Genomic DNA, 25563 nt, shown 5'->3' on the forward strand with positions numbered 1-25563 from the left:
ACTGTAGACTTGGAGGAATTTTATCAGAAGCCTGCAAATCTTGTGTCGTGTTATGGCGAGAGCAACTTTCTCTGCCTGTAAAATTGAAGAAGTTAAAGGTTATTACAGTAATTCAAACAATGCTGATGAGAATACTAGCTATCTTACATCTGCCCCTCTTTGTTTTGCTGATTAATGTGCCAGAATTGTAGGCAAGTAATGGCAGAGCCGCTGCTGTATTGCATTTGAGCAGTTGAATTGTGTGCTGTCATATACATGCTGTGAAATTTTGTGTTGCACAATAGTCTGATGCTTACTCTGATGTACAGGCTGTTAAAGTAGTCGGCAATTTCATAGCTTGCTGTTGTGGTCTCTTAGGATGACTTGCCTCGTGTTAAAATAGAAATTGATGCCATGAAGAACTTAAGTCACCAGCATATTTGCCGGTTGTATCATGTGATAGAGACGTCCAGGAAAATTTTCATGGTCTTAGAGGTAAGAAATGTGTCATGGCAAAGGCTCCAGGTTTTAGCTGTAGTGGTAGATGATAACAGAGTTCAAATGAAACAATTCTTAAAAAGTTATCTCAAGCATCTTGAACATGCTCATTGTTTAGTTTAAAAATGAAGCTGGTAATATGTTCTATGTTCTGTCTTCTTGTAAAAGCCGCTCTTCACTGTTTGCAATACGTGAAAAATGTTAATTCCTACCTTGCACTTCAGTTATTCTAAAATAGCATCAGCAGGGTATGTGGGACCCCAGAACTCGCATGTGGTTGTCACCTCCTGGGCAATCTCTATCGCCTGTGATGTTAGTGTGATGTACCTGTGGCAATATGTCAGGCAAGAGTCAGGCTTCTCAGCTTGCTTGGTCTGCCACAGTGCTGACCTAGGGCATACATGGGGGCACTTGGGTGCTGCTGTGATAAAGCAGGGGGAATGGAAGAATGTCTTCTAGTTGCTGTCCAGAGCTCTCGTCGGTGTTTAGATTTCATTACTGCATTCTAAATGTATTCTCTTTTTTCCTGTCTTTATGCAGTACTGTCCCGGAGGAGAGCTGTTTGATTACATTATTTCTAAGGACCGCCTTTCAGAAGAGGAAGCTCGTGTATTTTTTCGGCAGATTGTTTCAGCAATTGCCTATGTTCACAGTCAGGGATATGCCCACAGGGATCTTAAACCAGTAAGCCTGGATAGTAGTCAGATTTGCTGGATTAATAATAGATAATAATGAACACCCACTTTTATTTCTCCATTAGGAGTTGGAGTAAGTTATGCCTTTGCCATTCTCTTCTGCTTAGAGCTCTATATCTAACATCTTCTGAAACAGCATTACTTCTTCTTGCTACTACATTCCTCAGCTGAGCTGGATGTGGCTATATCTGAGGAAGGAGCTTTCTCTGAAAGAGAAGCAGAACAACATGCCCCAGCTGGAAGTGGAGCAGAGACATGGATCTGACTTTGAACATTGCTTAGGTGTTTTTGTTAACCCCCTTATTCCAGCTTGCACCTGGAGAGAGTCTTTATGGTGCCACTCTGTTGTGCAAACTGTTCTGTTTTCACACCCAAATGAAAAAGTGACACTGATAGTTTATATAAGCAATGGCTAGACAGAGGGTGTAGGGGGAGATGCATGCGACTGGGCGCATCCTGTGGCCTTGCTGTTGTTGCAGAGTTTAAGCATAGGTTTAGGGAATGGAAGACTTGAGTCCATTTCTCCTTGAAGGGATTAGAAATTTGCATTTTTAGAGATGCTGACATCTCTGAGAAAAGCAAATTCTTAGCACATGAGCGTTTGCCTAGACAGCTCATGAAATCTTTATCTCCAAAGAACTTCACCCCAAATGAAGTAGATGTGGCACTTTGGGGTACGGTTTAGTCGGTGTGGTGGTGTTGGGTTGATGGTTGGACTGATGATCTTAGAGGTCCTTTCCAACCTTAATGATTCCTAGTTTTACTTTCATTAAAAATAATCCAGTCACCAAGCCAGGAAACATGAAATTAATTATTACTCTCCCCTTAATTGGTTTAGTGGTGGACTTGGTAGTGTTAGGTTAATGGTTGGACTGGGTGATGTTAAAGGACTTTTCCAACCTAAACGATTCTATGATTCTGTGATTCTATGAAGCATTATATGTACCTTTTGGAAGGCATTGGCTTGTAGCTGGAGAGCTGATGGATTCACATGATCATGTGACAGCTTGGGTGGGAAGTGACTTTAGAGGCTTCTGCTTGAACCTCCTGCTCAAAGCAGTGTCGTCCCAAGCTTGGGGCTTTATCCAGTCACATCTTTGACCTCTCCCAAGGCTAAGGCGACAAAATCTCTCTGGGCAACCTGTTCAGCTCTTCACTGTGCTCATGAGGAGAAAGGCTTTTCCTTATTTCCAATCTGAATGTCTCGATGCCTGTTGCCTGTCATTATCCCACCATGCACTGCTGTGAAGAGACTAGCTCTGTCTTCATGCCCTCCTTGTAGTTATTAAAAGGCTGCCATGAGGTCTCCACTGAAGCTTTCTTGTCTACAGGCTGAACGAACATCTTTCCCTCAGCCTGTCATTGAGCAAATGCTCCAGGCCACTGAGCAGACTGGTGGCCATCCACTGAGCTTACGTCAGTTTGATGTCTATCCTGTGCTGGGTGGGCAGAAACTAGATGCACTACTCCAGAGGACTAGAGTAACTTCCCCCAGTCTACTAGCTGTGCTCCTTTTAATACGGTCCATGATATTGCTGGCCATCTTTTCTGCCAGAGCAGACTGCTGCCTCATATTGAGCTTGCTGCTCATCACCCGCCCCTGCCCCAGGCCCTTCTCAGCAGATGGGAACTAGTATTACCCATCTGGAATATGGGATATATTCATTAGCAGCCGATCAAAATCTCCAGAGGAGAGCTTTGGGTAAATTCTAGCTGCTAATGACAAGAAGAAACAAGGCAAAAGATAATGTGGTTCCTTGGATAATTACGTTATAGAACCATTCATTAGCACTTCCTCTTTTACCAGGAAAATCTGCTGATTGATGAGGACCATAATCTGAAGCTGATAGACTTTGGACTTTGTGCAAAGCCAAAGGTAAGAGTATCAGTTGCTTTTACAGAGTCAAGCTAAATCAGCTACTGCACACACATAAAAAAATGCATGTTTGACTTCAGAGTGCAATGCAGAGACTTGCCCAAAGATCCTAAATTCAAGTTGTTTGTATAGTTGTCATCCAATCACTAATTACTTGGTAGGGCCTTAACTGTGTGAGACAGCAGTTAACTGCATGTTATGACCAGACTGTTAGATTGTTTTCTCCTCTCACACTTCATCTTGTATCATAATCTAAGGTAGAGATCATCTTGTGAGTACAGCTTCTGTTGTCCAATATAAAGGCCTTAATATAAATCTTTTGTTGGTGTGCATTTTTCCCTAATAAGTTTCAGTGGTGTATGTCTTCTTTCAAAAGATTTACATGTGTGCGGAGATTGTGGATCAAATCAAATAGTTTATTCCAGTTACATTTACAAATCCTCTGGTTCCATATGCTTGTACTGAGTTGTTTCCTGAGTTTAAAATTGGTTTCTAGGAGACCTTTATTTCCCAGCTGAACATGTGAGGTGTGTGCTGTTAAGAAACAATTTAATGGGAAGAAGAAGGTCTTACTGATCCAAAGACAGTTACTTCTCCTCAGATTGTTTTACTTGACTCAGGTTAGAGCATCTTGCAGGCAATCAAGAATATTAGACCATCATCTTGGCGGTATAATATCATCTTACTCTGATCTGCTTAGAACAAAGCCCAGGCAAAGTAATAACATGGTTTTAATAAGGAAATGTTTTTAGTGGTTCTTCGTCAGTTTATTGCATTAAATACTGCTATAAATAACCAGCTAGCCTCATGCCCAGTAGCTCTTGGATCACTTCTTCCCAAGTTACATCTCCTCCCTTGCAGTTGCAAAGGGAAGTACTCTTATTAGAGGAGGAACTGTGGAAAATACTGCTAACATAATAGATGAATGAGCAGCTTGGGATCTGAAAGTTTATGGGATACTTATGGTCTTAGACAATTTTGCCTAGTGAAACTGTATATTATACCAAAGCAAAATATAAGGTGAATGTATATGTACAGCAGAGGAAAATGAAGCCTCTGAGGCCTTTAATATGCCATTGCTAGAAGACTTAAGCTGTGCTAAAGCCAATAACTTCTGTGTGATCGGTTTTCTGTGTTATTCTAGGGTGGCCTCGATTACCATCTGAACACATGCTGCGGAAGCCCAGCTTATGCAGCACCTGAGCTGATTCAGGGCAAAGCATATATTGGCTCAGAGGTACGTAGCACAGTTTTGGGTTAGCGTTTTTCCGCCCACCCTGTGTATTTAAAAGTGGTGAGGTTCAGATATGTTTACTTGGTTTTAGTCTTGAATACTGCTGCCTAACAGTGCCTTGGTAGTTCTCAGAAGCTGTGTGACTAGCCTCAACAGTCACAGCCTGGAATAGCACATGGTGCTCTTGGCCACAGATCATAGAGCTGGCTAGTTTGTCTCTGACTGATCCTTTGCTGTCTCCATTTGTTGCTCCATATTTCACTGCCCTACGAAACAGTAATTTAAACTCCTGCCTTCTACTGCACATTCTTTCAAGCGGCAATTTGTTCCATTAATTATCCAACTCTTGTTGCAAATTTTTGTGTAGTCTCAGTATCTTGTGTGCTTTACCAGGCCCTTCTTTAGCTTAAAATTCATGTGTGAAAACTTGCTGGTTTTGTACTGCACAGTGTAGTAAAATTTGAGAGAAGAAAACATGTGGAGTTCATCCAGCTTTGATTCCATGTCTAGAATGTTAGGATCTGCTACTTGCCTTTGTGAATCCATCCAAAATGCTGTAATTGCAGTCCCCTCGAACTTCCTAAATTGCTGTTGGGTGGAGTCAGTCTTTTTTCCTTTTATGTACCTTTGCACCACTGTCCTTGGCCTCTAACTCCTGCTTGCTTTTGTTTGGTTTTGTTCTCCATGAAGTCCAGTGCTTTTCAAGCCTCCTTTTTCTTCATGGTCTAAGTGGGAATTACAGTATGAGGTGGTATGAGGCATGTGTACCTTGTTGTGCCTATACAATAGGAAAGAAGCAGTAGGGCTTTGAAGTTGACTGTAACTGTGCTGACAGCTGTTGTAATCTGTAATATGTTACCGTACTAAATCCCTTGTGATGAGTTTGATTTCATTTTTGCCAGTGAAATCCTTGTAGATTGAAGGTAATGCAGCAGTTTGGTGACCTAAGGAGAGGATATTGGTTTTACTGGTGCTCTAGCTCGAGTGAATTGACAATTGAATTTGGGTTGTGTGCTTTCACTTGGAATATAAGAATTCTGTCCAGAATTGAGGAGCCTACTTTTCATGAGTTGTACATGGTCTTTGCCAAAGGGGGACAGTACTACCTGTCTCTAAGCCATTTTAGATAGATCAAGTTCATGAACTTCCACTCTTATTTTTTAGGCAGATATTTGGAGCATGGGAGTACTGCTGTATGCTCTGCTCTGTGGCTTTCTCCCGTTTGATGACGACAATGTCATGGCTGTCTACAGGAAGATAATGGTAGGTATTGGTAGTGCTAGAATACACTAGGAACAGACATTGCTAAGCATTATGAGAGGCCTTTGCTTTTCTAATGGCAGAACCTGTTGAGCTGTGCCTAGGGCAAAAAGGCATATCTGCTGAATTTTGTTACACTTTGCTGCTTTTCCTATCAATATTTTCTGGATTTGTTTCCATCTTAAATCATGCTTTGCGGTACTCTAGCTTGGTCCTATAATATGATAGGAAATTGAGTTTCAGGAGAAGCATTTTCTTACTGGTGCGCTGGATTTTTGTGTCTGAGCCTTTATCTGGCTTCTCCCTGCATTGTATGGAATAGAATTGCAAATACGTCATTTGATTTACCAAAAATAACGTTCTTAAATGTCAGCTATTCTCATGCCTAGGAAAAGCAGGATTCTCTATCTGCTATTATGCTTTCCTCCTCCAAAATGAGGAGGAAGTGTGAGACACCACAATCAACAGAAAAGTTTGAATAAATAGTAAGTGATAGAATTCAGTAATTGGTTCTGTTTCCCTGTAAACTCCTCCTGATGCAGCTGAACAGCTGCTGTTCCACGTCATACATACACCTCTACCAACCACTTCTAAGCTGCCGTAAAACTTACGTTGATAAAACCTCCAGTAAGCGACTGGGTGAGGAGTAGCTATCTTGGGTAAGAGCTTTGGCTTCCTCTACCTCTTTGTCCTTCTATCCAGAGTCTGATATGTCTAAAAATAAAACCCAGAAAAACTCGAGAGTGTTCAAGGACTTCTCTGGCAGGAGGCAACTGACAGCTGATCTACACAGGGAGTGTTTTTGTGGTGCATAACAATCAGAGCTCTATAAAGCCCAGGATTAGTTCATCAAACGGCATGGCTTTTGAGTCTGGAATTGGAACAGACTTGAGTACCTTGACAGAAGGTCTGTAGGAAGCTCAGTTTGAGTTGCTGTGAAGAACTTAAAAAAAAAAAAAAAAAAAGGCAGCAATGGCTAACTGATCCAAAGAGAATGTGTAAAGGTGCTGATACTCAGATGAATGACCATTAAAATGATATGACTTTCCTACTTGCATAATCATAGAATATCTCGAGTTGGAAGGCACCCATAAGGATCATCAACTCCCTGCTCCTTGCAGGACTACCTAAGACTAAACCATATGACTAAGAGCGTCATCCAGGTAATGTTAGCAAGCACTTGCAATTTCTCAGTCAAATAGCTGTAAAGGGGAATCAACTAGGTCATCAATCAGACTTGAGCTACCTTTCCTGCTCTGCTTGTGGTGTAAATTGTGTTGCCTACCCACAAGGTCAGTATAGATTGAGAGCTTGTCCATTTGTAAGTATACTTTTGTAGGATGACAGAAAATCCTTTATGCTGGTCATTAAGCCAAGATGCAGACAGAACCTGGTAAATGATCTAACTGCTTAAGGTATTCATTCTCTTAAACTTGTCAATAGTTGAAATGTGAACAGAGAGCTTAGATGTGGAACAGAGATCTTAAGATTATCAAAGATGATTTCTGCATAGCTGTAGTTGTCTGACATGCAGAGGAACTAGGAGCTGAGTTGTTTGGACTGACAGAACGTTGGACAGTGAAACTTGTTTAAGTGAAGTGAGACGACCAAGTTTTAAAACTTAGTCTGGGTGCAGTTGAAAACTGATAATGGTACAGATGTTAAGATGCAGGCTTGCTGCTTCCACTCTGAGTTTGTTTTAATTTTATGTGGTTGTGAGCTGAAAATTGCTTGAAATGAGGATGCTTACACACTGTTGTGGAATTTAATTTCACACATTATAGATCCTGAAATTTATTGTAATCTCAACTCAGAACTATTGTTCCAAGTCAATGTAATAATCTGCTGCTTGAATCTAATTAGGATTGTTATGACTTACATCCAATGTTTCTTTCCCTGGAATGTTCCATGTCTCTTCATTTGGGAATACTTGAATAAATGCCTTTACTTTTTTGAATGAAAAATCAAGCATGTGATGTAACTTCTGTTTAAAAAAACAAAACCAAACAAAACCCCCAACTTATTTCTGGTGTGATCTTATGCATCTGGTAGCTATTGCCCTCGGTCAAGTAGATGCTAATTTCATTTTTCCTTGTCTCCTGTTCTGTAGCAGTTTATTAAAAACAAAATGCACATTACTTGTGTTGCTTGACTTGGCTTTGTTTCAGAGTAAAGCTTTGTTGTGAAACAGCCTACAAACTATTTATAAACAGCTCATTAGCAGTGTCTGTAAAGATGTAACTTAAATTCTTTAACCTGTGATATCAAAGCATTACATACATTTGCTTAGAAATGTATGTTGCATGTAATACCAAGTGTTTTGTTACTGAGCCATTTGTTGGTAGAAATAAAGCTGCCTTGGCAAATTGATAGTTATGTTATTTCACAATGGCTGTTTACTGATCTTTTTTTTCCCCTCTATTTTCATTGAGAAGTAAATCATCCTTGATGGTGAATTTGGTTTGGTTTTTTAGCTACTAGTGTTGTAGCTCAAATCTGAAAGCCACTTTCGATTTTCTTCTAATCAAGAATTAAAAAAAAACCCAGTAAATCATTTGACTGAAAGAAACGTAATCTGTTAGATCTGCAGCCTTTTTCCTGTCTGCAGTATGAGTAGAGATCAAAACTCTAGCACTAGATGTAACCTATTAAAAAAAAAATAGCTAAATGTAGAGGATGGTTTATTTTTAGTGTCTGAAAAGCAGTGATTTCAATAAATATTCACATTTCAAAGTGCTGATATCAGTCATTCATGCTCCAACATGTTCGCACTTCCAAAACTTCAGTATCAAGTTGCTATGATGAAACAATGCAATAGATAAGGAGCAGGTTAGCTGCAAAAGTGGGCTAAGAGGGAAATGTCACACAAGCTGTGTGGGTGAAAACTGCAGCTGGTAATTCAAACATCATTTTCCTTACTAATACAGCTGGGTTTTAGTGCTACCATTAAATTTATTCAAGTCATTCTTAAAGCTAAGTTTGCATGTGCCTGCTGTTTTTCCTTTTTGACCAGATACAGATGTCACTATCATCCAAGTAATTTAGCGGTTCCTTTTGAGCTAGCTGTTCAAGGTTCACTTTAAATCCTCTTTTTTTTGTTTTTTCTGCAGAGAGGAAAATACAGTATTCCAAAGTGGCTGTCTCCTAGCAGTACACTACTACTTAACCAAATGCTGCAGGTAAAGGTATTGCTTCTATGCAGTAGGTCTATAAAGTACTATTGTGTAGGTCAAAACATTACATTGATGAAATACTTAAAAATATTCAGTGTTTAAACAAGAAGTTTAATTATTACAAATTTTTGAAGAAATTATTAATATTGCTTTCTGCTGAAAATTCTTTGAGAAGAATGATTTGGTATAGAAATAATTAAGCGAGGTTTAAATGGTTAAACAAAGTCTTCAAGCAGCCTGCATTTGGTTGTTCTTAATTGTGCTATATAAATAAGAGCTGTATTATAAGTGAAGCTGGACATACTGAATATGCATTTGGGCTACATCTAAGCAATCTAGCCAATGCTAAATATTCCTGTAACATTTATTGTAACTGTAGGTTCTGTAACTGCTTTTCACAACTCACGTGTTTGACGTTCCTTTTGGTGAAGCTATGAAAAAGTATTGGTTTCCATTTGAGCTTCTAACTACCCTAGGATTCTGAGAAAACAAATTGTTTCTTCAGTTCTTCTCCATGACTTCAGTATCAGCTTGATTTTTGTTGCCCACTAGGTGGACCCAAAGAAGCGGATTACAGTTAAACATCTATTAAGTCACCCTTGGCTCATGCAAGGTTATTCTGATGCTGTTCAGTGGCAGAGTAAATACCCAGTAAGTACACTTGTCAGATGAATACTAAAGTATTTAATGTAATCTTTACTGGCTTACTACTGCCCTCACAGTATGGGGGTGTGAAGACATTTCTCCAAAGATGAACTTCGAGATGGCCATGGTTTCTTACTGATTCTTCTTGCTATCAAAATGTTATTACTTTCTCTTCATTTCTCTTGAGGAGTAATTTCAAGTGTGTTTTCATTGTAATCTGCAGCTGATGGTTAATTTGCAAAATAACTGACTTCATCAAAATGTGAAGTATTTCCACATATGACTGACCAGTTGATTCTCCAGGCTACTTGGTCAATATTTCATTTAAGGTGCAAAACACAAATGTTCTTGAGTGTGTGTTAGACATGGTTATGGTTTATCTTGTATGTAGTCCTCACTGAAAATTGCTAGTTTGAATAACAATTACCTCATTGAAAGTGTGTCCATCCTGTGTCTCTATCACTTGTTTTACTTGTGCGAGAGACTAAGGTAGTATGGAGAGGGGGAAAAAAAAAAATTAGCTGTCAGTAGTAAGTACTGAGTAAGTTACTGTGTGTTTGCAGCCAATGCCTCCCTTTGGCCACTGGATGCCACTGTTTCTCTAAGTAAAGAACAGCTTTACTGTGCTTGCAGCATCACTTCTAACTGGCTCTAGAAAAGATGTGCATGTCTGATAGCTATGAATATTTAAGGAGAGATGAAAGTGTAGCTTCCATTCTAATAAAAATCTCATCTGCTGTCAGGCTTTCTTATTTGAATTCACAACCTCTCACCAAGGAGGGGCCAGACTGTGAAGTTGAACTTGTATGACTTTTTCAGTCTGTTCCCTACAATATTTAGCTATGATGCTAACTTTGTAGAATACAAGGTCTAAAATCATGGTTGATTATTGACTCAGCCCGCTGGGTTTCATGACAGTGTCACAGTCAGATATGGTTTATGAGACAAGTCGAAAGCCTCATGCTTCAATATCAGTCATGTTCTTGCAGCTGGGACATCTTGATGAAGACTGCGTAACAGAGCTTTCTGTGTTTCATAAACAGAGCAGGGAGAGTATATCGGAATTAATATCAGAGGTAAGAAGTATATATCAGTAATTTACAGTAATTAAACACCATAATACAGTAAATAAACATACTGTATTAACAGAGTAATGCTCACTTATTCTCAAGTATGAAATTTTTAATACTTTTCAGAATTAAGGACCTCCTGCAGAACCCCAGAATCTAACTACTGTAGCTTATAACTACAGTTCTGAAGTTCAAATTTGTTTTTTTCCTTTTCTACCTTTAATTGTGCTCATGATGTTTCCTAAATATTACTGTTATATCCCACCATGGTAAAATCCTTCTGAATCTCTTAAAGTCAAAATAGACTTCCAGAAATTTATAGTTGAACAACAGATGCCATTTGCTGGGTTAACTCTTTGCTTTGAAATGGTTCAATAAGTAAGAGTTGGGGGGGAAGAGTAAGAGAAAAATATCAGAGCATCACCCAAACTATAAAATATATTTTTGGGAGTTACTGTTCACACTTCTAAAAAAAGTGAATGCATTTAGTCACTTTTGAATATAAATGACAATAGTTGAACTGACTACTTCTAGAAAAATTGTACAAATCTTAGCAATGAAATTGCAAGCTGTAGAAGAGACTTAAAACATAATGCCTATACCAGCTTTAACCTGAATCTGAAAATTCTCCCTTGAAACTGAATTTTTGCTTCATGGTAGCAGTGGCATAGTTCTTCACTTTGGAAAAACTGTTACGGTTTCCACGTAACTGTAGTAGAAACAGACTTTTAAAACATATGTGATACTTAAGATGGATTTGTGGAGTTAATGCTACTTGTTCTTCAGTTATAAGAAATAATCTGACACATGGGGAAAAGTCCTTCCAAATAGGTTTGTGGCACTTGCATAGTCCTTTACTGGAGGACTTGTAAGCCCTTATAATTAATTCAAACTAATTGTACTAGGCTGCAAACCTGTCAAACATTGTACCCACCTTCCTCACACAAGCAGAGTTGTTGAAAATCATGCAAAAAGTTGGTGCCGCTCATGGGGGAAGAACAGGGCAGGGAGACTTCCAAACAATTGTCTCTGGTTGAAGTATTGGCTAAACTGAATAGCTTTGCCATTCACTTCAGTAGACAGATTCTGGTCCCAGCATTAGTTTTCACTGTAGTGAGCATACTACAAACTGATTTGCAAAGAACAACAACCATAGTCTGTTTCTTGATCTCAAACATATACTGTGAATCAACTGAAGTCTGAAATTACACTTAGGTGATCAAATGTTAGGGATGCACATCAGGCAGAAAAACTTGCAGAAAGGCAGAAATTTCTAGAAGGCTGAGCTTGCTTTGTACTTGCAATGTTTCCAAAGAGGAGATTAAAATACTCTTGGTTATTTTTTTCCCCCCTAGTGGAAATATGACCAAATGTCAGCAACATATCTCTTGCTTCAATCCAAGAAGGCTCATGGCAAGCGTGTTCGCTTAAGGGTTCCATGTCTAACAGGGCATGCCAGTACAGCACAATCAGCAGGCCTCAAGGTAAGTTTTTGAATTCAATAGGACAACATACTGATTAAAATGCTGCTCTGCATTAACAAAGCTCTGCCTGGGAAAACAGACTGGTGCCCTAAACATCAGTAAGAGAGCATGTGTGCAGTCAGCCAGAGTCTTGGTCGTTAAACAGTTTGGTCTCCTCATTAGCATGTTTTAGCAAGCTGGGCTGCTTCTACGAATTGACATTACTGGAATAACTGTCTGGGAGGACATGGTGCATTATGAGTGCTGCACAGAATGTCCTCTTGGCTACTCACAGAAATGGACTAAAATTGCCCATTGTCTGGCCTATGTGATCATTCCAGATTTCCTCTGTGATGCCTACCTTCTTACTACAGTTTTTCACATTAGTCTGTAAATATTTTTGTACCTTGCTAGTTGCATTGAGCATGGCGTAGTAAGGAAAGTCTTCTGAAATGTCCTGGTATGTCATCTGGGCAACCTACTTTGAGATGGCATGGACACTACATGAGCTGATGGTCAAAGGGGAGAGACTGATTCCTTCCTCATCTGTTTCCTTTTATAACACAATCCCAGAGAGGATTCTGTTTATTTTGAGTAAAAGAGACAAGTTGCTGACGATGCTGATGAATTGGATTCTCAAGTGGTTTTGTATATCTTATGGTAATTTCTGTTCCTCTGATTTGGTAGCAAAGTGTAAATAGGGCACTTTAGACAACGTCTGAAGTTGCTAAATTGCTTGCAATATCATATATAAAATGCAGCTATATGGGATGTTGGTGATACTCATCTGTGTTTGACAAACTCAAAAGCATTCAGTAAAATTGCAGACTTCCTATTAGCCATTCCCCCTTGAACTGTAGACATCTGTGTAAAATTGTTAACTAGCTATCTGAATGTGCTATTCCCTGCATAGAGACGAGCACTCAGAATAAATACTTTCTTATGCATCTGATTGAATTGCATGTAAATCGTTTCAGTTAATCCATACAACTGCTTTGAAACACAGATGAGAATTCTAAGACTACCAGTGCTGCATAACAGATCATGAATCATAAGTGTTGCTGAATATGCATAATGTGATTTCCATGTTCATGGTGGGTTAGTCTTCTACACTAAGATGATTGTAAGGTGGAGGTTCTCTAGGTTCAGTAGCGCTGATGCTGTGAACTTACTTCATGTCAGTGGTGTCCTAGGTAACTTGATGTGGCTGATGCTACTATTTAACATACACATTATACCTTCACAGGTGATTGTGAAAATCATGTCTACACAACACAACAATGCATTAGTGCTTCCACAGCATTCAGGACACGTTTAACTTATCTGCATGTAGATACTGTGAGTGAATATCGACTGAATTTGCTGAAATACCCAACTATCAAAGTTTTCTAGCTAGAGCTGGTCAAATGTGAAGAGAACCAAGCAAACAGAACCTTTAACTTAGCCAGTTTCTGAATGTGGTGGCACAAGCTTGTACATAATACTGCCTTATTTCAAGCAGTTTGATGTAGAAGGATATTCCAAAACATTCACCATGGCATGAATTTCGTCTGGAACACAGTAGCCAAGGAATCTTATTCAGGCATTCCTACTGTAATGGAATGTGATTTCAGCTACAATATTGGGCTGTTAGCTTCTTGGCTGTAGCTAACAGCCCTCTGGTAAGGGCTTTTTAGTTAGTCGTCATAGTAGGTTGGGTAGCATACCGGGACTCTGTTTCTGTTCAGGTAGTGACAAGAGATCTGATCATTGCAATATCCTTGGTCACAGGCCAAGAGAAACTTACCTGCCAGCAGAACACAGCTTCCTAAAATGGTATCCATTCCGGCTGAGGACTGATAATTTAAAATAATTGTATGCAATTTCACTGAAGTGGTATGAAACAAGTCCTTGGGAACAGTTTCCTGAAAGTAACAGATGTTAAAAACTAAGGATACTGTGATATACATCTGATTATATGTGGTGTGAGCCATGAAGGTTAGCAATCTTGGCTGAAGTTATGAAACCTGTGATTTAATAAATGACAACTTTTTTCAGGGCTAGCGATTCAATGAAGGCTTCCGAATGCTAGTTGAAGTACGGTTGCAGATTGCATAATCATGTTTTGGATGTAATGTGTTTACCTTTATCCAGCCCCCTTTCAGACTTTACTGCATTCTTTTCTTGGGTTCTTTCCAGCTTATTATTTGGCTTTTGGTAAAAAGAGCTTGCGGTTTAAGTCTTGAAATCAAAGGCAGGTATTTTTTGTGAGTTGCTTCTCTTCTTGACACACATAGAATCATAGAATGCTTTGGGTTAGAAGGGACCTTTAGAGGTCACCCAGCCCAACCCCCTGCAGTGAGCAGGGACAGCTTTAACCAGCCCAGGGTGCTCACAGCCCCGTCCAACCTGGCCTGGGATGGTGCCAGGGATGGGGCCTCCACTGCCTCTCTGGGCAACCTGTGCCAGTGCTTCACCATCCTCACTGTACAAAATTTCTTCCCTATATCCAGTCTAAATCTATTCTTCTTTAGTTTAAATCCATTACTCCTTGTCCTGTCACAACAGGCCTTGCTAAAAAGCTTGTCCCCATCCTTCCTGTAGGCCCCCTTTAAGCACTGAAAGGCCGCACTAAGGTCTCCCCGCAGCCTTCTCTTCTCCAGGCTGAACAACCCCAACTCTCTCAGCCTGGCCTCACAGCAGAGGGGCTCCAGCCCTCGGATCATTTTGGTGGCCTCCTCTGGACCCGCTCCAGCAGGTCCATGTCCTTGTGCTGAGGGCCCCAGAGCTGGACGCGGTGCCCCAGGTGAGGTCTCAGCAGAGCAGAGCAGAGGGGCAGAATCCCCTCCCTCGACCTGCTGGCCACGCTGCTGGGGATGCAGCCCAGGATATGGTTGGCTTTCTGGGCTGCAAGCGCACATTGCCGGCTCACATCCAGCTTTTCATCCCCCAGTACCCCCAAGTCCTTCTCGGCAGGGCTGCTCTCCATCCCTTCCTCCCCCAGCCTGCATTGATATTGGGGGCTGCCCCATCCCAGGTGCAGGACCTTGCACTTGGCCTTGTTGAAGGTCATGAGGTTCACACAGGCCCACCTCTCCAGCTTGTCCAGGTCCCTCTGGATAACATCTTGTCCCTCTGGTGTGTCAACGGCACCACTCAGCTTGGTGTCATCTGCAAACTTGCTGAGGGTGCACTGGATCCCACTGTATGTCATTGATAAAGATGTTAAATAGCACAGGTCCCAGTATGGACCCCTGAGGGACTCCACTTGTCACTGGTCTCCATGTGGACATCAAGCCATTGACCATGGCCCTCTGTATGCGACCATCCAGCCAATTCCTTATCCATCAAACAGTCCACCCATCAAACCCATATCTCTCCAATTTAGAGAGAAGTATGTTGTGGGGGACTGTGTCGAACGCTTTAAAGAAATCCAAGTAGATGACATCCACTGCTTTTCCCTTGTCCCCTGATGCAGTTACTCCTTCATAGAAAGCCACTAGGTTGGTCAGGCAGGACTTGCTCTTGGTGAATCTGTGCTGGCTGTCTCGAATCACCTCCCTGTCCCATCATGAAAGATGACTTGGTAATGGTGCTTTGAGAATAATTTCATATCTACTTTTGATACAAATGACAAATCCATAATGACAATATTGAATTCATATTATAAAACTTGGGTCACCAGCATGGAAACTTCCATTAGGTGTTAACCATAATTAGGAACTTAGAAAGAAATCATGTTTAGATTTTAATGACACTTTTCTGATGAAGTATTCCATTTAATAGTGCAATAGAATCTCAGCTGAATCTTTCTTTTCAGTCTGAAAAAACTGTGACATATGAAGATGTGCCAGACTGCAGTGAAGTGCCGCATGCATTTGGATCCATGGTATTTTCTGATGCAGCTTCACTGTTTGAAGAATCTCCGTTAGAAGAATTTATTCTAAATACTCACAAAACAAAACAGGTATTTGAAGAATAAATACTAGTTACTTTAAAAAAAAATAGATTTACTGTTCTTAATCAAAAAACATCTTACTCTCATTGTACATAAAACTTATTACATATTTAAATGTTTGGTGGACCCTGGCCAAGAGAAGTTACAAACTGAGTAAAGCAATGTTTTAAATATATAGCTGAACATAAATTGTGACTTTCTTTAGCTGTAGGTCATGATTCATTTGATGAGAACTTGAGCTTTGACATTTGGTTACCATAAAACCAGCATATAAGGTATGAGTAAATGAGGCAATGAGGATTTTAAAACTGATGGGAAAACACTAAGGTACAGCAAGCAAGGTCTGGGAGCTAGGCTATAGATGGACAAGTCTTTGAAGAAGTTCAGCCTGTCTGTATTGGACAAGAAAATCCAATGAAGCAATTAATTATACAATTAAGCCAAATGAAAATTCTTAGCTGTGCTTAGATGAGCTGGTGAGGAATAGTCTTAAATGTGCAAGCTGAAGAATTTAGAAGAGCAGATAAGGAAATGGCAAATGACTTGAGATGTTTATTATCAAGTTATAGAGGGAATCAGAGGTATTGAAGAGTTTTTAACTGTCTTGCTCAATAGGCAAGCATTGTATGGTATTTTTAAGCTGCTTCAATTTTAGAATTTCCTTGTCTGTAACATTCCTGAATGTGATCAGAATACAGCAAAGGATGTCTTTTTTTTTTTTTTTTGTTACATCTCTTGTAGCATTCAAGGCATGATGCTCAACTGGATGATATGGAATTCACACTGTCAACTCCAGTGACAAGAAAAGTGGCATCAAAGAAGCATGAAAACAAAGAGAATGTTGATACAGAGTCAGCTTTAAGAATTGAAATGCCCTCTGCGCTTCCTGCTCCTTTTGCAAAGAGTCAGATTGAGACGCAAGTACAAACCATACCCTTTCAGGCACCTGCCTTCAAAGGTATGGTGAATGTAACTAATGAAAATTTAGAACATATATGTTGCTTAGGAATTATTGTAAGTTAAGATATGAACACAGTACTTGTGTATCCAATATATCTATTTCTGGAAGACTTAACTTTTTTTGCCATATTCACCAAGCTGGTTCTTCTAGTACATCTGGTAAGGTGCTGCAAGAGGTTTAACCATACATCAGGGCACGTTGCTTGTGTGTTAATTGCAGAAGTCGTTGGCTGCTTACAGTATCGCATGTACATGCCTTTTGCCACACTGACATGAAGCCAAGTGCTGTGTTCATAAAATCTGCATCCGGTTCCACTTTTCCATGAAGGTTGAGGACACTATTTCCTCAATGCTCTGGTTTTTCTTTGTTATTACCTTGAGTGAAAATAAAGGTATACTTTTAGTCAAGTCCGCTTTTATTGCTTCTTCTAAGAGAAATCTAACTTTGGATTTCTCATGGTAGCATATCAGCACTTGCACAGTAACAGCCCAGTGTGGCAGCAAAAGTACTTCTGTTAACAATGTATAGATCTTACAGTTATGTGATAGACCACAGAAATCTGTCTAAATTATATCAGCTTTTCTGAGTTACCAGAAATTTCTGTCCTCAGCATGTCTAATCCATTCTTATGAAAAATGGTGGATCCTGTATGTACATTACCATTCCCTTCAAACATTAACATAAAAGTTTTGGTGTTGATACTGTAATGCTAACTCTGTCCTTTAAATGCCAAGGAATTCTTACAATAGGAGAGACTTCTGTTCCAGATGCTAGGGAACATTGTTCAGATCTACTGAATCTTTGCAGGCTGGTTCAAGTTATAAGGGATTGTGGACATACTGCTGTTCAATGACATTCTTTGTAAAGGATTTAAGGAAGTGCACTACAAAGACTAGTTATTTATGAGTTTGATTTTTCTCATAAGATTTTGTGTGGTAACTTGTGAAGTTTGACTTCATGGTAAGTTTAAAAAGCAAAAGTAGGTACTCTTTCTGAAACGGGAAATGCAGAAACACTGTTTCAGCTCATTTTAGTGAAATATTTCTGAGGTTTAAACAGTTAAAAGCTAACTCTGTTTCATTGAGAGAACTTTGATTCAGGAAAGGTGGTATTAATGCTTTCTTAGAGATGGAAAAGTGAAAGTATCCATTGGAAATTTTGAGATCATCATTGTCTGGGGCCAGGTGCAATTCTGTAGAGAGCTGAAACTTTGAACACTGAAAGTTGCGTTTAATTGTGATGACTCATTTGCTGATTGTTTCACTTGGTGTTTGCTTCTGCACATTCAAAATCATGCTCTGCAGAACTGTCAGTGTATGGGTAGTAGAACTTTTTAGACTGTTATGTATTGTGTATTATTAAACCTGGCAATATAAACTCACACCCTTCATATAAGGGAAATGGCTTGGTGAAGGATGCAACGACTCAACACAGTGAATTGCTCGGTATTTATTCCGGGACCAGTGGCAGAGCAAGAAAGCAAATCTAATCCTTTTCCTTTCCAAATTTCTAATATGGAACTGCATCGGTCGCTCTAAGGCTTGACTTGTAGAGCCCTTGGGAAATCAGTTGCAGTTTCTCTTTGTAGAGTAGGGGTAGTATTGTTACTAATTAAAAATATATTTTATCATTCTGAAGATACTGACCTGAGATAGAAAAGGGGGCTGGTTTTAGAAATAAATTATTAATCATGAGAAATCCATGCTGAAGAAAAGAAAATCCTTTATGCAAAAACATACCCACTTTGGCTTGGATGCTTTCTTTCAGAGAGCCAGTTCACTGCAGCCACCCCAATTAAGAAACATACAAACCCAACAAACACAGACGAATTGACAGCGACTGAGGTTCTTCCCGAAAAAAGGTAAATGTCCAGTTATTTGTGTACACTTGTGATTTAGAGCAGGACTACCTTAATCCATGTACTGCCTAGGAAGCCTTGTTACAACAGCAAGCTGTTATTTCCATTCTCTTGGTAAAAATCTTCCTAAAACCTCTTTCTACATTCACTAGAAAGCACTGAAGGCAGAGAAAAGTTTTAAAACTGTGTAACTCAATTATCTTCAGAATATATTCCTACTCTCCATAGTGTAAATTCCTTATTCCAGTTCCCCAGAGGGCTGCAGTTTCTATATACATCTCTGGGCTTAAATCTCAACTGACTTTCAAACAGAAACTCTCAATATACTGCACTTGCTTTGGTTTTCTTCATTTTGTCAGATCTGGTAATATTTTAGTAATGTATCTGAAATAACTAATTTCTAAACACTGAGGAAATATAGCTGATTAATTTGTTCATGTAACAGGTGTCATTCAGTGGAATTAGATCTCAACTTAGCTCATGTGGATAGCAGCCAAAAGAAGAGAAAAGCCAAAATATTCGGCAGTCTTGAAAGAGGCCTAGATAAAGTGATCACAATGCTTACGCCAAGCAAAAAGAAACGATCCACTAGAGATCGTCCAAGGAAACTTAAGGTATGTTGCTGGAAAAATCTTATGTGAAAAGAAATATAAGTATTGAAAACATCCAATACCTTAGAAATGGTCGTGTGAAAACTTCTGTGATCTGATTTGCCTGCATTCTACATTAAAGTACAGTTGATCTTACTACATCCCCATTAACATGATAATGTCCCAGGTATCGCCAAGAGATGTCATGTTAGTCTGGACTCAGGCAAGTCACCAACAGATCAAGGGAGGAGTCTGGCCATTGCTTTTTATATCCCATCTAAACCAAATCTGAGGGAAGCAGGATGGTTTTAAAGGAACCCTAGCTGAAAATTTTTAATTGCGTTATTTCTGTAGAGATACTGCTAGCTCTCCCACACAAAAAAAAGGAATTTTTATGACGTTCGTCACTTAGATTTCTGCGGTCCAGGAGTGATATGTCTGTTCCAAGACAGTCTTTAGATGTTAAGAGAACCTGAGATTAAACTTAAAGCCTAAATAACTACCCCTTATAAAAGAATTTTTGACACTGTCAGCATAATTTTGATTTTTAAAATTTTGATGTTGCTGTGTCTGACCAGTTCACTACTTATTCTTCCAGGAACCATCAAAAAAGCAGTGCCTCAGATAGTGCATAGCACAGAGTACTTCAAAATTACATTAATAATTTGTACCTACCAAAGCTGACTCGTGAGGTTAATATTAGCTTTGTAGAATACACATCAAATGGTGTTGGCGTAATACTAATGTAGTGAACAGAAGTGTATACATCATTCAAAAGCAACTAATATACTTCAGAAGTTATACAAGGAAGAATTTATACTTGAATCTGTAGATGACATGTTTGAGAAACATGATTAATGTGAAAGAGGCAAGGCTGTTACTGAGGCATAAACAGTTCATAGAAATAAGTGATGTGTACCTTCAGCTGACTGGCTCCTGGAGCTGCAGCTGTTAGGACACCTACTGTACAGCAGGGGCTATCTATCAGTAGAAGGACTACTTTGTGTTTTGCAGCTTGTGTAAATGGAATTCAGCTACTGTATTCCAGTTGGAAGCTTTTCCAACAGGCACTTGTCAGAGGCAAGGTGGTAGTCATACAGGTTCAGAACATTTCTTGGGCTACAAAGCTGACCAACTCATCGGTCAGGAGTCCAGACTGTGCAAATAATTCAGGAACTGGACCAATTGGAAATGGAAGCTACATCTTCTGTCTCTAAAAGCTTTTATCCTTCTGCATCAGTTTCCCTTGTCCATAGTATTTGCAAAATTACTGATGGATGTCTAGGGACACCGGAGTGCAATAGGGGAAGAAAAACTTTATTTCACAGTGTTACAGCAGTTATGGCACAGAGATGCATACATTTTAGGCTGAATAAGAACTGTAAGAACCAGTCTTTTTTACTCTGACTTTGCATCTTCAACCTATGTTCATTTCTCAAGCTATTTTATGATGTTGTCTTCTCTCATCTGCTTCTGTGACTTCAGAAGCTAGATAGGGCGCTTGTGGCATATTACAGTTGGCATATGCTTTCTCTTGTTATGTATGGGTGTCTGAAAGTTGTTCAAGAAGTCACTTACTGGACAAGTGATATAAAACCCCTGTAACAGTGAACTTACGAGTAGCAAGTTACCTTTTTTCTTTAACTATGGTGATGCTTTAGTCCTAGAAAAGCTGCATGGCACCACACCTGTTCCTTGATATTGGGAGTGCTTGGTCTCAGCTAGGCAACACACTGCAGGCAATCTCCCAACTGGAGCGTGCAGTAGGGTATTCTAAGCACAGTTGTTGTGGCTGTCTCCTGTAGTTCTCTCCATGAATAGCCTCTAGCTACATACAAGACTTCTAATAGCCTCTGTGCTGCCCTGGCCCATCACTGCTACTTTGGATTTTATGATGGATTATAGTTTGGACATGCTTTGATATTAATTGTCCAGCAGTTGTTGTTTAGTGTTCCTGTTGCTACTACAAGTCTTAGTTATGATAATATTGCGAAGTTGAAGCATTTGTCACTATGGTTAGCTGTTCCAAAGCTTTCTTTATGAGAACTTTTTGTAATGCCTTCAGTTTTATGAGAAAGTTGTGGGTTGGCTCCCCCCAACCTTGACCTTTTTGTTTTTTAATGAGCTGACTACTTTTAGGCACACTATAATGTTACCACCACTCGGCTGCTGAATCCAGACCAACTGTTGAATGAAATAATCACTGTTCTTTCAAAGAAGCATGTGGAATATGTTCAGAAGGGGTAAGTGTAAAATACGATGACTTCAACTTGTATTTGTCTGAATAGTCAGTACTCCACTTTATCAAGGATTGGAGTATTTAAACTTACTTTCTCAGCCCCATATTGTAAAATAGACAAATTTTATAGAAAGTGTACAGAGCAGTAAATAAATGTCTGCAATAAGACTTGTCCACACAATGCAAAACAATGTTAAGTGAGCTCTAATGGAGCTCTTTGAGTGACAGATATGAACCGGTAATAGTGAGGTAGCTCTTAGAGGCTGATGTGAATTTTCTGTCTCTCTTGTGAAATTGTAAATACAAAAGGTTTGTTATGTATGACCAAATCGGGCAGTTTGGGGAGGTAATGTGGATACCTGTTAACCCTCATTCTTTGGCCAAGAGATCAGTATATTTTAAAAGCCACACAGAATTCACACACCTTTGTGTGGATTATTTTGATTTGTAGGATTTGTATTTTAATTTGTAGGATTTACTAACTAGACTAAGGTACTGAGTAGGATTGGTTCCTAGTTCTTATTGAAGCTTCATGTCCGTTTCCTAATTTTCCAATGCATGAAAGAAATGTTGTGCTCACTTACAAATACACATTTTCTAAAGTTCTTGCCTATTTAAATGATAGGCATTGTAGAACATCAGAGTATATTTCAACCACTGATGCACTTCCAAGCTCAAAATCTGGAAGGATACTGAATTGCCCAGAAGCACCTTCTCCCATTGTGGTGATTTAAACTTCACATTCAGTTTTTTCCACTTTTCACCCCAGCTGAGCTGTAACCAGCCTCTCAGCAGTGGTGTCTCTGCAGAGAGGAGAGACAAGGATTTTTCCTTGTCCAGGAAAAATGGGGGAACATCTCCATCCTTCCAGCTCTGCACTCTGAGAATGGGGCTCTGTGGCTAGCAGTAGTTCCTGTGGCTGGGTAGGACATTGATACCATGTGTTGGTACTTACAGATAACAACAGTGTTCTGGGACTCAAGTATTCAAAGTTCTCAGTTCACTAAATTCTGGGTTGTTTCCCAAAATCCTCAATAGCAATGGGATCATTTCTGTAAAGTGTTTTTATTAATTCAAAATTGCATTGCAAAAAAAATTAAACAGTTCAATGATTATTCTGGTTTTCATTTTGTACAGTTATACCCTGAAATGTCAAACACGGTCAGATTTTGGCAAAGTAACTATGGAGTTCGAGTTAGAAGTGTGTCAACTCAGTAAACTTGAAGTAGTGGGTATCCGGCGACAGCGGCTTAAAGGTGATGCCTGGGTCTACAAGAGGCTGATGGAAGACATCTTATCTAGCTGCCAAGTGTGACTGGCTGATGCAAGTGCTAAGAAAGCCCCAGTTTTGTACTGAGGTTTTAATCGTAATGTTTTAGAAAGGTCTGTTCAGAAAAGTAGTTCTTTGTCACATTCATAGCTGTCTGAAAAATCTGTCATCTTTCTTGCGTTTTTCACTGTCCCTCTTTGTACATATGCCTTCTGTGTGTTTCCCTTAATATCAAGTTTGTAATAAATGTTCTGCAACTGCAACTCTTCTAAAATAAAGTTCTGTAAACTGTTCCCCGTCTTGCACATTTTTCACATACGTGGGTTAAAGTATTGGTGTCTGTATGCTGAAGCTTATTTTGGTATGTCTTCAGTTATCGAGTACGTGTGGTACAGAAGTAGCCATTTGCATAATTCTCTTCTTGTCTCTGCTTAAGTAGGATTTATTGAGATCATTAACTAAGTCACAGCTGTGGTTCCCAGAGTTACACTATATGCTCAATGTTGTACAAAATAGGACTGTTCAATAAATGTAAAGTCAAGAGTGCTAGGATTTAAACTATGATCCCATACCAAACATTACTCTATCTCATTACTAAGCCTCAGTGATGCCTAACAAGTGTATGTATTTTCTGATGCTCTTGTGTTAAGTGATCGTCAGATTGTTGTGTTAAGAACAATAGCACCTTTGAACTGTTGTAAATGGAGAAGGCATACTGTCTACAAGATATTCAGAGTGACACCTTTAACAGTGCTGGGTGCAGAACTTAAGCACTAGAAAGGAAATTTGAAATATACAGAGCTAGTAAGCACACATAAGACTTGGTTGGGGTGTTAGGGTGTCATCTTAGAAAAAGGCACATCTCTCCCAAGCACTTGTGTTGTCTGTCATGTAGCCTTGCTTCAGTAGCAACCACACCGGGATAAATCCAAGCAGTAGTAGCAGTGGGAAGACATGCGTTGAAGCCTCTCTCTTTGCAAAGCTGTTCAGTAATATCTAGACAAGCTGACAATGTGCTGCAGATTTTTCTTCATGTACGTGAAGGCAACTCTGGCATATCCCGCATGTAAACCCCATGTTATTGCCTGAGGCTCACACACCCAGGGGTTGGGTAGGTGGATAGTTGAGTGTTGTTGGAAACTTCCAGACAAACATGAGATACAGCTGCTAATTAAAATTGTCCATTTACTATCCACAACCTTTAATGCAGTAATTTCTTTGTTAAAGTAGTTACTGACCAAGGTAGAGGTGTCCATCATTTTTTTCCAATGCCAAGTTGTCCCTTTGCTGCTCTTTAGACAGGTAAAGGAGTAGGGACATCTTTAGTGAAGTTCAAGAAAAGGTAGAAAAGTTTGCAGGGGTATGTGGAAGGAGAGAGCTGCTGCTCCTTTAAGCGTTTTTGATCAAGAACCTTTTAGATGCAGAAGGGGATAGCAAAAAAAGGAGGACAACATGAATAAGAACATGCAATGACACAAACCTGACTGACATGGTGTCCTGGTTTCGGCTGGAATAGAGTTAATTTTCTTCCTAGTAGCAGGCATAGTGCTGTGGTTTGGATTTAGTAGGAGAAGAATGTTGATAACACACTGACGGTTTAGTTGTTGCTAAGTACTGCTTATGCTAGTCAAGGACTTTTCAGCTTCATGTGCCCTACCAGGGGCACAAGAAACTGGGAGGGGGCACAGCCAGAAGAGTTGATCCAAGCTGACCAAAGGGCTATTCCATACCATATGGCATCATGCTCAGTATATAAACTGGGGGGGGTTGGCCGGGGAGCAGCGATCGCTGCTCGGGAACTGTCTGGGTGTCAGTCGGTGGGTGGTGAGCAATTGCATTGTGCATCACTTGCTCTGTATATTATTATTATTATCATTATTATATTATTATTATCATTACTATTTTACTTTATTTCAATTATTAAACTGTTCTTATCTCAACCCAGGAGTGTTTCTCACTCCTACTCTTCAAATTCTCTCCCCCATCCCATAGGGGTAGGGAGAGTGGGCGAGTGGCTGCGTGGTGCTGAGCTGCTGGCTGGGGCTAAACCACGACACATGGTAAGAGAGACAATAACGAGAACCAGACTTGGTCGGTCACATTCATGATAAGGGTGTGTGGAATGTGGCAATGTTCATTTTGGAAAGGTTATGTGATCGAGGACCTTGTCAAATGGGATATTAAGGAAAAGGGGGAAGTCAGAAATAAAAAATAGAAGGATGCAAACCTGAGAGACAGAAAGACAACAAACAAACCTGGTCAGTCGCCGTAGCGGATGGGCTCTGGGGAAACTGTCACAACCCAGGACTTCGCAGCGGGTGAGGCTGGAAGCCCGAGGGCCCGGGATGTTGGAGGGGGTCGGTGGGACTGTGCCAGCCAGTGGGGTGATGTGCAGGGGTCACAGCCCAGTGCCTGGTGCTGGCTGCTGGGGGGGTGAGTGTCCGCATCTCCCCCAAACCGGGTGTGCGTGGGGCACGCGTGTATTCGCCGGCAAACATCAGGCTCGGACCAGTGGGTGAGTAGGAGGCCCCAGGTCTGGGCAGGGGTATCTGGTGGGCGGCAGGTCTGTGCTGGTTTTGGGGGAACCATGAGCGTGGGGCACCCATGGGGTGTATGTGTGAGTGCTGCGTGTTTGCAGCGAGCACCGAGCTGGACCAGCTGGCGAGCAGGGGACCCGTGGTGGGGTGAGAGGGCCGGGGTCTGGGCAGCAGTGCTGGGGGTCAGAGGGGCTGTGGCAGTGCTCGGGGGACCCACCAGTGCACGTGTGCTGAAAGAGGCAGCCATGGTCTTGATATCCCTTAATTGCTAATATAGA

The 25563-nt window shown here is 40.2% G+C and overlaps 1 protein-coding gene across 1 annotated transcript; it reads left to right on the forward strand.

Moving 5' to 3' along the window:
* Positions 1-447: 447 nt before the first annotated feature.
* MELK (maternal embryonic leucine zipper kinase) lies at positions 448-22809 on the forward strand. Its single transcript, XM_075726210.1, has 15 exons — positions 448-474; positions 1018-1161; positions 2980-3048; positions 4193-4285; positions 5447-5545; positions 8653-8721; positions 9268-9366; positions 10350-10436; positions 11786-11914; positions 15693-15839; positions 16572-16788; positions 18559-18652; positions 19095-19263; positions 21379-21482; positions 22616-22809. The coding sequence occupies exons 1-15, from the start codon at positions 463-465 to the stop codon at positions 22791-22793; spliced, it is 1710 nt and encodes a 569-aa protein (XP_075582325.1). The 5' UTR covers positions 448-462; the 3' UTR covers positions 22794-22809.
* Positions 22810-25563: the final 2754 nt, after the last annotated feature.

The sequence above is a fragment of the Pelecanus crispus genome, chromosome Z (assembly GCF_030463565.1).
Source record: "Pelecanus crispus isolate bPelCri1 chromosome Z, bPelCri1.pri, whole genome shotgun sequence".
Classification (NCBI taxonomy): Eukaryota; Metazoa; Chordata; class Aves; order Pelecaniformes; family Pelecanidae; genus Pelecanus; species Pelecanus crispus.